Here is a 14,112-nt window from a genome sequence, read left to right on the forward strand (position 1 = left end):
ACGTCAAATGTTCCAGTGAGAGATTTGGCTACAGTTCACTGCTGTATCGATCCAGAATATAACATGGACGTTGTCCTACTTACGTCTTTTATTTATTTATTTTCATTCTCAAGCATATTAACTTACTGATAAAATGTCTTACCTAAGTTAAAAACTCTCTAACTTCATCGACATGGAGAAAAAAGGGACTTCTCGTGTTTCCCACCTGGTGCGTGATTTTCTAATGTCAAATAAAATTATATAACTTTTGTTACAACGGTTTTATTTTGCAAGTTCTTGCGTTTGTATTATTGTGTTATGTAATTTACCTATGTCCCCCGCTGATACAGCGGTAAGTCTACAGATTTACAACGCTGAAATCAGCGGTTCGATTCCTCTGAGAATTCAGCAGATAGCTCTATGTCACTTTGTCATGGGACCGGCATGGCCAAAAGTGTTAAGGCGTTCGACTCGTAATCCGAGAGTCGCGGGTTCGAATCCCCGTCGCACCAAACATGCTCGCCCTTTCAGCCGTGGGGGCGTTATAAGTGACGGTCAACCCCACTATTCGTTGGTAAAGGAGTAGCCCAAGAACTGGCGGTGGGTGGTGATGACTAGCTGCCTTCCCTCTAGTCTTACACTGCTAAATTAGGGATGGCTTGCGCAGATAGCCCTCGAGTAGCTTTGCGCGAAATTCAAAAACAAAACAGTAATTTCGTGCATAACAATAAACATTTTTAATAAACGTGTAATTTTTATCATCTTTGAGACAGCTGTATATTCTTACTTCAAAGAGTTTATTTTTTATTCGCTACATTACATACCAGGTGTCTTCTTTCTCAGTGATGTCTGCTGATGAACCACAAATATCTTTCCTCTATGCAATTCATCAGGATAAATGGAAGATTTCGCTAAGGTTGTTTAAAAATAAACGGAAAGAAAAATAGATTCAGCGATTTGAAGACTTCGCAGACAAACGCAGTTTGCAGTACAAAGCAAGTTGTAACTAACTAAAAAACTGTTTGAATTTACAGTTGTGTTTGAGACCACGTTTTTCTAAGCAGCACCTGATGGTTTTTGTTTCGTTTCTTCTCACTGTATTCGGTAAAAGGCGAACAATTTAAATTAAAATTAAAACGTAGAAAAAGTTGAAATTAGTTTTAATATATTTTTATTGAAGTTTCACAGTTTTAGTCTGATGAAAAAATAAATAAACAATTTAAGTTTTGCAGTCTTCATGGATAACTGTTTTAAGACACAAAACTGCATTTTAATGTCGTAGTCTCTGATCAAGAAAAGTGGGTAATTCGAGTACATTTTTTATATGTGTTAAGCCTAAATTACCCCCCCCCCAGTGGTACAGTGGTTTTTATTTGCGGACGTACAACATTAGAATTTCGGCTTAGATACCGGTGGTGGGCAGAATACAGAAAGCCTATTCTGTAGTTTTGTACTTAGTTACAAACAAACAAACTCCTCCAAATGCCAACTTGTTCACTGTAGCCAGCGGTGTTCCACACGTTGAACCGTCTCCGGTCAAGTCATTTTTTCTGTGTGTAACAACACCTTGCGGGTACAGTTTATTTATTTTTATAATTTTACGCAAAGCTACTTGAGTGCTACATTCCATCGTTATCCCTAATTTAGCAGTAAACTAGAGGGAAGGCATATTGTCCATAACATTCACCGCCATTTTGTGGGCGACTCTTTTATCAACAAATACTGGGATTGACCGTCTTGTTATAACACATACATGGCTGAAAGGGCGAACATGTTTTATCACGGGAGTTGAACTCGCAACCTGTAGATTCGTTCGTCAAGCGTGCCTACAAGGCATATTTTGAAGTTCATCTTGGTGATCAAGACAAGCAATGGGCTCCTCATGTTGTGTGCCACAATTGTGAGGAAATGCTTCGAGACTGGACCAAAGGAAAACGCAATGGTCTGCCTTTTGGTGTTCCAATGATTTGGCGCGAACCCACCAACCATGTAACTGACTGTTATTTCTGCATGGTGAACACAACGGGTGTTGGGAAGAAAAACCGACATAAGATTACGTATCCGAACATTCCCTCAGCTATTCGGCCTGCTCCGCACTCTGAAGAAGTTCCTGTTCCAGTTTTCAAAGGCTTGCCTTCATTGGACGATAAAGACATTGGACATGATACAAGCGAACAAGACAGTTGTGACAGTGAATTGTCAGAAAAGTGTACACAATCGGAGAACTGTTCTTCAGACACTGAACCTTTCCCCGTCCCCAAGCCTCTTCCCCAGGCTGAACTGAATGATTTAGTGCGGGATTTAGGTCTTTCAAAGAAAGCAGCAGAGCTTTTGGCAACAAGATTACAAGGCAGAAATCTTGTTGATCACTCTGTTAAAGTATCATATTTCAGAAAGCGTGACCAGCTTTTAGTGACCGTCTTTTCAGAAGACAGACAGTTTGTTTACTGCCATGACATCCAAGGGCTTCTCAAAGAACTGGGTGTACCTTACTATAGTCCTGCTGAATGGAGACTCTTTTTAGACAGTTCAAAATGCAGTCTAAAGTGTGTTCTTTTACATAATGGAAATGTTTATGGAGCAGTACCTGTCGGTCACTCAGTGCATTTGCGGGAAGACTATGATGATATGAGAATGGTCATGGACTTATTAAAATATCATGAGCACAATTGGATCATTTGTGTAGACTTAAAGATGGTCAACTTTCTTCTTGGACAACAGAAAGGTTTCACCAAGTTTCCATGTTTCCTCTGTATGTGGGACAGCCGAGCACGAGACAGACATTGGGTCCAGAAGGACTGGCCTATTCGTGACACCCTTGAAGCAGGCATGCCAAATATCATACAAGACCCAATTGTAAGCAGAGATAAGATCATCTTTCCTCCTCTTCACATTAAATTAGGTTTGATGAAGCAATTTGTCAAGGCACTGGAAACCGAAGGTGAATGTTTCCAACACATCATCACAGCTTTACTAGGGTTATCATTTCAGAAGATCAAAGCAGGCGTGTTTGATGGCCCACAGATTCGAACCCTAATTCGTGATGATCAGTTTGTTGCTAAGATGACCGCTTTAGAAAAGGCAGCATGGTTATCCTTTGTGGCAGTCGTTCAGAACTTCCTTGGAAACAAAAAGGCGGAGAACTACAGTGAACTGGTGAACAGAATGCTCCTCGCTTTTCGTGATCTCGGGTGCAACATGAGCATCAAGCTTCATTTTTTGAACAGCCACCTTGATAAGTTCCCTGACAACCTGGGGACTGTGAGTGCCGAACAAGGAGAACAATTCCACCAAGACCTAAAGGTCATGGAAGAACGCTACCAAGGGCGCTGGGACAAAAGTATGATGGCTGACTCTTGCTGGAGCATTAAATGAGATTGTCCAGATGAAGTGTACAAACGCAAAAGTTACAAACGCAAATTCCTACCTGAATAAAATACACAAACAAATTGATAAGCTATTCCTATAATTTCCTATAATAACGAAAAATTAAAAAATAAATAAAAATGTCAAATTGTATAAAATCTGTAGCTTGCAGACAAAAACAAACTTCAGATTTGAAATCAACACACTCAAATTGACTATAGAAAGGTCTTTTTTTAAATGCAACAAAATGAGTGTTCCCCAGTGATATCAATGTGTCATATCAATGTATGATATCAATGTATGAATGCAATGTATAATATCAATGTATGATATCAATGGCTCAATTGTTGCTTTTTTTCAGAGGCATGTGCCGCTTGAGTTCGAATCTCCCTCACCAAACATGTTCGCCCTTTCGGCCGCGGGGTAGTCCGGCATGGTCAAGCGTGTTAAGGCGTTCGACTCGTAATCCGAGGGTCGCGGGTTCGAATCCCGGTCGCACCAAAATGCTCGCCATCCCAGCCGTGGGAGCGTTATAATGTGACGGTGAATCCAATTATTCGTTGGTAAAAGAGTAGCCCAAGAGTTGGCGGTGGGTGGTGATGACTAGCTGCCTTCCCTCTAGTCTTACACTACTATATTAGGGACGGCTTGCGCAGATAGCCCTCGTGTAGATTTGTGCGAAATTCAAGAACAAACAACCAAAAAAATTTGATGTGCCTTTAAAAAGCTAAAGTACAAAGTGAAACAGTAATTACCAGTCAATAATAAATGAACATTAGATGGCTGGAACATCTAGACACTCAGTGCTTTGTTCATCACACAACCGGCGTCCTTAGGGAACCAACCCCTATATTATGTGTGAAGTGAAAGAATACAAACAAATCAATAAACATAATATTAACTTTCATTACACCAATTCGTATAATAATTACTTTAAAAGACACGAAGGTTTATTTAAAGCGATGTTTTCAAAGTGCATGTTTTGTTTGAAAAGGCTGATTTTATACTGGTAACATTTTATACGTCCTTAGTGGAAATTGTGTTAGTGTAGGCACATATTTGCCCATTTCTATGTATTACATATATAGCATGTAGTTACACACTCACTATATTCTCGAACAAATTTCGATGATAATCTCCTGCTGCAGCTTAACATTTTACATTTCGGACTAATGTGATCAAGTGTCCATAGCTATAGTAAATCATCATGAAGCATGACAACTAGCTACTTGCTATTTTTATTATCATTACAATGTAAAAGTTAGCTACGATATCAAGTAATACTTTGTCCAATAAATGTGATGAATAGAAAATTGGATCGTAAATAAAATAAGGAAACAGGACTGGAGATCCTGTGAACATTATATAATCACACTACAAACCTCGCTCCACGCTGTTACCTAGAGTTACATTTGGAGTCTAAACAGGGATTTTTTATGATCCCTCTTTGCAGAGTTTCAAATTCCCTATTTTTACTTATCTGGTGTTGGTATATTACACTAGTAAAGACAGTATTACAAAGTAGGCTCAAGGAGCGTGTTACCCGATGGATTGGATATGACAAAGAAAACTGTGATAATGGTGTATCGCTCTAGTAAGGAAAATGTTACGATATATAAATAATAAAGAAAACGTGATGACTAAGGACCCTAAACTTACACATTTTTGGACCCCTAACCCATTCCTAAAAATACTGCTTGCAATATTACTTCAAACCTAAAACACACCAACACGACACGCACACTTGTTAAAAAATAATTTTTACACACATACTGGCACTGATATTCTCTCACCGTGCACAGTATGTGTGTATGTGTGTGTGTGCGTACTGCACGCAGCGTTCAATTGGTGCACGCGCACCGCACGTTGCTTAGCTCGTGAGAAGTGTCTTGTTGCAACAATTTTTGAACTTTCGTTCGTTACTGAGTGACGTATTTCTGAACTGCTGTCGTTGAATGGTGTGAACACAATAACTAGTCCTAACGATGTTGTAAAACGATATCATGAGCTTTGTTAGGATTGGGAAATAAACTTGTGATACACCAGTGCCACCAGTAACCAAGGGTATTTCCCGTAAGGCACGAAAAGTAATTGCACTAATATATCTCGCTACTAACAGAATTACTCGTTAAATTAGGGTACAGAAAGGAAACTGTGATACTTGGACATCACTCTGGTAAGGGCAGCATATTTGTTGGATCAGCTTTAAGAAATGTAATATGGCGATATCTACGTTAGTAAAAGGCATTCCTAGCTCCACCTGGTGGTTTAGCTACAAGCTAGAGGACTTATAACGCTAGACTTTTGAGTTCTGACTGTACAGATAACCCATAATACAGCTTTTTGTTTAAAAAGAATCAAAATCAGAAACTAACAAAAATTACTGTCAAGTCTCGACTTTCGATAAACTTGAAGAACAGTAAATTAATTGTTTGTCATTAGGAAATACATTAATAACATATTGTTGATTATTTGTCGTTAGGAAATACATTAATAAAATATTGTTGATTATTTGTCATTAGGAAATACATTAATAAAATATTGTTGATTATTTGTCATTACGAAATACATTAATAAAATATAGTTGATTATTTGTCATTAGGAAATACATTAATAAAATATAGTTGATTATTTGTCATTAGGAAATACATTAATAAAATACATTGTTGATTATTTGTCATTAGGAAATACATTAATAAAATATATTGTTGATTATTTGTTATTAGGAAATACATTAATAAAATATTGTTGATTATTTGTCATTACGAAATACATTAAAAATATTGTTGATTATTTGCCATTAGGAAATACATTAATAAAATATTGTTGATTATTTGTCATTAGGAAATACATTAATAAAATATATTGTTGATTATTTGTTATTAGGAAATACATTAATAAAATATATTGTTGATTATTTGTCATTAGGAAATACATTAATAAAATATTGTTGATTATTTGCCATTAGGAAATACATTAATAAAATATTGTATGTTTCTATCGTACATTGTAAGTTAAATGCTCGCTAGCATAAACTTTAATGAAATGAAAAGAAATTATAGATTTTTTCCCCTCTCTGTGAGGCCAGACATGGCCAGCTGGTTAGTGCATTTGATTCGTAATCTGAAGGTAGAGGGTTCGAATCCCCGTACCACTAAACATGCTCGACCTTTCAGCTATGAAGACGCTATAATGTGATGGTCAATCCTACTATTGTTTGGTAAAAGAGTCGTCTATGAGTCGGCGGTGAGTGGTGATGACTAGCTGCCTTCCCTCTAGTCTTTCACTGCTAAATTAGGGACATTAAGCGCAGACAGTTCTTGTGTGGCTTTGCGCGAAATTCAAACAAACTGTTACCCCGACCCCTTTCAGGGCATACTTAAAATCTACAAAACGTACATTAGACCAACAATAGAATATGCATCACCTGCCTGGATTAACATAGCACCCACACATGTACAGAAACTTCAACGTATACAAAATTCAGTACTAACTTCAGCATATAAAGTACCACGTAGCACCTCAACCACATTCATGCACAAGTATGCAAACATGAACACAATATCTGAAAGACTCTTGCATAATTCTCTAAAATATTTCAATAAGAATTGGCATAAAAATGACTTAATGTGTGATCTCGACAGATATCACGTACATGATGTAAATGGTCCTAAATACCTCTCCCTTTTAACATATATTTAAGAAATGTAACACAAGCTGGCCACTATGCACTAGACACTTAGTCCTTGTTTTTTTTTTATTATTATAATTGTTATTTTCTTTTTTAATCATTTTTTCTCTCTTTTTGAATTATTATTCAAGTATTGGATAATAATTATTATTATTACTTTCTTTTGTGTGTGTGTGTGTGTTACTACAAGTAGTAGTAGCATTCTCTCTATCAAGAAAAAGGAGTAAAATACAAAAAAAATATATATATATATGAAAATACAAAAAAATTAAAAGAATAAAAAATGAAGAAAAAAAACACAAGAGAAATAATAAAAGGAAAAAAAACAAAAAACTTCTTGTTCGTCCATGCGTGGACTGAGCCCTGAAATGGGCCCGAGTATGATGTTATACTTTTACTCTGGCCCAAAGCTTCAAAAAACAAAAAACAAAAAAAAACCCTAAAGACAGACGCTATAATCGTTCGGGAGGGAGGAAGAGGTCAAATGTACCTGACCCTCCGACACAGTGAAACTTTCAGGGCAGTTTCCATGTAGGTACTTATATTTGTATTCATGTGAATAAAAACATTTTCTCCATAATTCGTTATTACAAATGTCCTGCACGTGGCGAAAAGTTCCATATGTATTTTTCACATACATTAATTTTACATTAATTGAGAATATTTACATAAATATCCTTTAATATTGAAAAGTCGGTTTTCAATCACCGTGGTTTTCTTTGTCTGGGCGGTTTCACGTTTATGTGCGCATTTAAACAGCACGCGACAAGAATGCATGCTATAATGTTGTATTGGCTTTGACCCTTTTCTCTATATTAAAAATACTCACGCATATATACAATTAGCAACTGTGTAATTAAAAGTTTATAATTAAAACCGCAGCTTACGTTGAAATTTTGTTAACAGCTGCCTAAAAGTAAGAAATAAACAACAGTCTTGCTCTGTTTATATGAGGCAGAAAGAAAAAGAAATCCTGATGGTTTGGTTAGATTAGTTTTTATATATCACACAAATTATTTTTCTTCTTTCTTTTTTAAATTGCTATATTTGCTTTGTATTTGAACGTGGACATCTCCTTCCTGTAAGACGTACAAACCCTTCTGCACATTTATTATACTTTCCTGGTTTCTGATTGGTCCAAATTCCCACTAATTTCTGTATTATTTATATTTATCGTGTTTATGTATTAATAATGGTAGTTACACAGGTTTCGATCGTACTTTATTAGTGTTAGCGTTCAAAACATGTACTTCATTTTATTAAACTAATATTAGGGTTAATAATCGTAATACATAATCCCTTTTATTAGACTAATATTAGTGTTAATAATGATAACACATCTTTTATTAAACTAATATTAGGGTTAATAATCATAATACATAATCCGTTTTATAAGACTAATATTAGGGTTAATGTTTATAACACAATGTATTTTTTCAATTCATATTAGGGTTATTGCTCACCACATATTCATTTTGTAGAATGGAATTCGGGTTAGTCTTCACTAAGTCAGTGCATTTTTAGACTCAAATTACACTATGCAACAAATTTTTTACTTTTTCTTGTTCCTGGGCAGAAAGTGTTATTTCCCAATTGCTTGTATCTAAAGTAAATGGAAAAGACCTATTTTTCTCTTCAAACTTTACTTTTGTGACCTGGGTAATGAAATTTTCAAATTTGCCCATTTTTAAGAACATTGCAGATGAATTCAATGCTGAGTAGCTGATAGAGAATTTTCTAGAACTTACAATAATTTTCAAGAACTTTCTAGAATTTTCAAGAACCTTTTAGAATTTTCTAGAACTTTCCATAGTAATATATATACAGAGACTCACCACTCTCCACTTCAGTTTAGTTCTAGCTGGCTAAGTTAACATATAGACTTATATGATTTTATCAGAGATGGCATCAAGAAGCTGCAAGCATTCTCCAGACGCATTCTGCTATGGATGTGGACAATTTATCACAACGGACCGAGTTCTCTGTGGGGAGGCACAATGTTAAGTGTGAGCCACTAGTGGACCTCCAGAAGGTGTTGTTACAACCATTACACATAAAATTGGGTCTTATGAAACAATTTGTCACAGCTCTTGATAAGTAGTCTGCAGCTTTCAAGTACCTTCGAGACTTCTTCCCTAAGCTGTCTGAGGCAAAGGTAAAGCTGGTGTCTTCGTTGGATTACAAATTAAAGAAGATACTGGAGTACATAGAATTCCCCAAGAAGCTCAGAAGGAAGGAAAGAAAAGCTTGGAGCAGCTTTGTTCGGGGCTTCTTGGGCATTCACAAGGCCATAAATTATGTGAAACTGGTTGAGGCTCTGGTGAAGAACTACAGCAAAATGGGCTGCAGGATGTCCCTGAAAGTCCATATCCTTGACGCTCATGTTGATAAATTCAAGGAGAACATAGGAGCATACTCAGAGGAGCAAGGCGAGCGCTTCCACCAAGATATATTGGACTTTAAACACCGCCACCAAGGAGCGTATAACGAAAACACAATAGGAGACTATATTTGGGGGCTGATACATGAAAGTGATTTACCTGACAGTCGCAAATCTTGAAATACTGTTCACTTCTAAACATTTTTGTATAACTTTAGTATAAATACATGTTAATCTTGATTCATATGTTGTTTTATTCAGACCTTATGTAAATGAAAATATGCAAATTTGCCCGTTTTTACATAGAAAATAGGTTAATTTCTAAATTTCATTATCCAGGTCACAAAATCAAAGTTTGAAGGGAATAATGGTCATTTTCTGTACTTTTACATCATAAGCAATTAAGAAAAAAACACATACTATCCAGGAACAAAATTTGTGTTTCATAGTGTCATAGTCAGTGTTCACAAGCATTTTGTACACTTGTGTTAGGGTTAACATTCACAAAACATTGTGCAGTTTTATACTTAAGTTAGGGGTTCACAGAGGGACTCTTCATATTGTCTTTGAACTACTTGTGCTTGAGATAATACTAGTGAACACTGTAATAATTTTTACTGTCTTAAAATGTTTTCTTTTTTTTTTTTGAAAGTCATGATGTGATGACGTTCACTCTTTTCTTTAGCCTGTAGGTAAGTGTATTGTCTTTCACAACTTCTCTATTTTTTTTTCATGAAAGTGTTTAATCTTGTGATGAAGTGTTCATGAAGTTTGTCTCTCTATAAAAAGTTATACACTGAAGTGTTTATTTTTCTTTCTCTCACTTAAGAAAGATGAGAGAAACCGTAAGTTCTGTTGTTCGTGTTTCTGGAAGTTAGAACGTGGTAACGATTCTATAGCCTATAATATACTCATTTTTCATTGCTTAAGCAAGTGTGATATGGTACCAATGTTCATTAAAAATTAAAAACAAAAGGGGAACATTAATCCCTCATATAACTTAATATATTTATGTGTTCTGAACTGAGGGAAAGATAAACAGTTAACAGTACCAACTGCTGACTTTTGGGCTACTCTAATTGAAGAAACCCGGGCGTTCGACTTGGAAATTGCAGGTTCGAGTTCCATTTACACAAATATGCTCGTCTTTTCAGTCATGGGAGCTTGTAATGTGCCGATCAGTCACATTGTTTGTTATAAAGAGTAGCCCAAGAGCTGGCAGTGGATGATATTGACTAGCTGCTTTCCCTCTAGTCTATGAGTGCTAAATTAGGGACGGCTAGTCCCAGTTGAATAATGAAATTTTAACGTTACTTCTATATGCATCCATGCCTTCATAGTGTGAAAAGAGACGCAAACCACAGTCCTCCAGATACACAGTGCGTCATATTTATGCCACGCCCACTTAGCTCGATATACGAAGGAAATGACACTGCTACTTCAGCAGGTATCAAAGCGAGGTTTGATAATGTTATCAGTGGTGCTGGAACGTAGATTATAATTAAATTTAAGTAGCGAGATAATTGGAGACCGTCTTTACTCATGTATATGCAAATCATTTCCTGAACTAACTTAACACATTTAATTGGCTTTTAATTCGACAAGCTCTTGCAGGAAAGTATATATATTTGCACCTAGTCATGTAGCTTGTCATGTGATAAATGTTGCTACCTCAGAACTTACTGAAAATGGTGCAAGCAAATGTATGGTGGTGTCAGATACTGTCACTTGGTTATGGTGTCAGATACTGTCACTTGGCTGTGGTGTCAGATATTGTCACTTGGTTATGGTGTCAGATACTATCATTCGGTTATGGTGTCAGATACTGTCACTTGGTTATGGTGTCAGATGCTATCATTCGGTTATGGTAGCAGATACTGTCACTTGGTTATGGTGTCAGATACTATCATTCGGTTATGGTGTCAGATACTATCATTCGGTTGTGATAGCAGATACTGTCACTTGGTTATGGTGGCAGATACTGTCACTTGGTTATGGTGTCACATACTGTCACTTGGTTATGGTGTCAGATACTATCATTCGGTTATGGTGTCAGGTATTGTCACTTGGTTATGGTGGCAGATACAATCATTCGGTTATGGTGTCAGATACTGTCACTTGGTTATGGTGTCACATACTGTCACTTGGTTATGGTGTCAGATACCATCATTCGGTTATGGTGTCAGGTATTGTCACTTGGTTATGGTGGCAGATACTATCATTCGGTTATGGTGGCAGATACTGTCACTTGGTTATGATGTCAGATACTATCACTTGGGTATGGTGTCAGATGCTATCATTCGGTTGTGATAGCAGATACTGTCACTTGGTTATGATGGCAGATATTGTCATTCGATTACTAAAATAACAAGTTATGGTAATATCCTAATAATCGTATCGAGGGGCTTACGGAGGGTTAGACAAACACAGATTTTTATATGCGTATGTCATCGACGTTTTGCCTTGTGACTCCAAGTTAACCCTAAAATTGTCTATGGGGTTTCAAGACCCTGTCGGCTTTTTAAAGATAATTTATTAAGCTCTTTTTATGCACCAAACTGCCTGTGGGCTCATTACATTGCTGATTACAGGGGCCACAAACAAATGTAACAAAAATATCAAATTACTACAAAATCTCAGTTACTCTTTTGTACGTTACACAGAAAACGAGTGATTTCACTCGAGGTATTTTGTGATCAGCCCTTTTCACTGAGGGCTGTAACACACAAAACTATTAAATGTGGTCTAGTTTGTGAATCAATGAACGGTGTAAAAGTGCGTTCATAATTTAATGGTTAAGACGTAGATACTTCGCTAATTAATGTAATAAACTAGGGAAAGCCAAAAAGCATTAAACATTTTGTTATAACCCTAGTGGTTAAAATTCCAGGACTGTAAACCTGAAGGTTTATAGTTCGTGTTCCTTTGCCGCAAAAACGCCCTCCACACTTTGGAGTCGTGAATGTGCTATGGGTGCGACCGTAAGATTCTATTAATAAGTTTGTTTGTTTGTTGATACGCACAAAGCTACACAATGAGCTATGTCTGCTGTGCCCCCCACGAGTGTCGAAACTCGGTTTCTTAGTGCTAGAAGTTTTCTGACGTTTCGCTGAGCTACTGGGGCTGTCGGATAACAGCAACCCAACAATTGGTAGTGGGCATTGTTGATTAACTGACCGTTACTTAGTTTCCGTTTCATATTTAGGGACAGGTATGCTCTTTGTGTAGCTTTGCGGGAAAAGTGTTAAACACATAAGTTCCGTGTTAATACCCTGATAATGCGGTAAGGTGAAACGTTAGAATAACAAATAGCCAGTAGTACGTTTTTCTTGTACGTATATTAATTGTTTATGCTCCAAATCTAACTTTTTAACTGTTGTATTATAGGATTACTTTGAAGTATTTTAGTACACAAAACTTGAGATAAGCTTACAGATGTTAAGGATAAGCCACGGTATTGAACGAAAAGCCTTGTCGGCGGCACTGGATGTGGCAGGTATAATATCGTTGATTGTACCACTTTCGTCTTTCAAGCCTAATTTGAAGTCATTTTGCAAACAAACAATTTGAGATAAAAACAGAGCTGTTGATGATGGATCGCGGTATTGTACGAAAAGCCTTCTCGGCACTGGATGTGGTAGATATAGAATTGTTAACGTACTGTTGTACATTCTTTTCAATTCTCACTGTTATGTTCTTATAATTACAGGCTCGAACTGTATAGCTAATTATGTTCAGTTCCGTTGGCGAAAAAACTTCTTTGTCGAAAATGTGAAGCGAGGCTTAGCACCAGCCTACACAAAAAGTATTGTCTCTGTTCACGTGAAATACCAACGAAAATACAACATGAATTTATGTGTAAACTTCATTTTTTTATTTCCACAAAGAAAACATCCTTAGACCTTACATTTAATTAAGAAATAATAATAGTTAAACACCGCGTGTGAGAAAGAAAAGTATAGGTTTCGACAGGTGCATTACATATTGGTCGATAGGGCGCATGCGTAACAGCAGAACCATTCCAACCGTAAGCGATCGGAAAATCGGTTTTTGCATCGACGGGTTGGCGCAGTAGAATCGAGTTATCAGTTGGCTCGTTAAGGGTAGGCAGTCAACAGTTATTATAAGGAAAGTTCTGTTAGTAGCTGTCTACCTGTAGCTAGCGCTAAGCCGCAAACCTACAACGAAAAGAAATTTCTCCATTCGCACGAGCACCACTGTAGAAGAAAGAGGGAAGGATGGCCGAGGCGGGAAACTTCATGAGGCAGTTCCGAGACAAAAACACGAGAGAATTAAAGAATTTGACTGCACCTCAGTTCATGGAAGTGTGGAGTCATTATGATAAAGACGGTAAGTCGTATCTTATAATTTCACCCTGCGATACGAGGGGATAATAAACCCTTGTCGGTTTGTATCTTATTTACAATACAACAATATTCAGCCTCTTAGTAACTACGGTATCAACATAATATATATAAATGACCACCGTTAAGTGGTGACTATAGTAACATTACTGTTTCATAGGTATCCATGACTTCAGTACGGAAAGTATTGAAGTTAATGAGACCAGTAGCTTGAATTTATGGACCATAAAACTGTTGATTATGTAGGGAAAACATTATGCGTTGATCACGTGATAAAATATTAAATTATGCAACTGTTACGTGAAGTGTAAAAAGAAAAACATTTAAAAATA

General features: G+C 36.7%; 1 protein-coding gene across 1 annotated transcript in view; it reads left to right on the forward strand.

Moving 5' to 3' along the window:
- Nucleotides 1–13,452: 13,452 nt before the first annotated feature.
- LOC143258240 (calbindin-32-like) overlaps nucleotides 13,453–14,112 on the forward strand; it is a 98,164-nt gene continuing 97,504 nt past the window's right edge. Inside the window, exon 1 of the mRNA XM_076517228.1 lies at nucleotides 13,453–13,766. Coding sequence (XP_076373343.1) covers nucleotides 13,655–13,766 — 112 coding nt within the window. The 5' untranslated portion in view covers nucleotides 13,453–13,654. The remainder of the gene's footprint in view (nucleotides 13,767–14,112) is intronic.

The sequence above is a fragment of the Tachypleus tridentatus genome, chromosome 1, assembly GCF_004210375.1.
Source record: "Tachypleus tridentatus isolate NWPU-2018 chromosome 1, ASM421037v1, whole genome shotgun sequence".
In the NCBI taxonomy this organism is placed as follows: domain Eukaryota; kingdom Metazoa; phylum Arthropoda; class Merostomata; order Xiphosura; family Limulidae; genus Tachypleus; species Tachypleus tridentatus.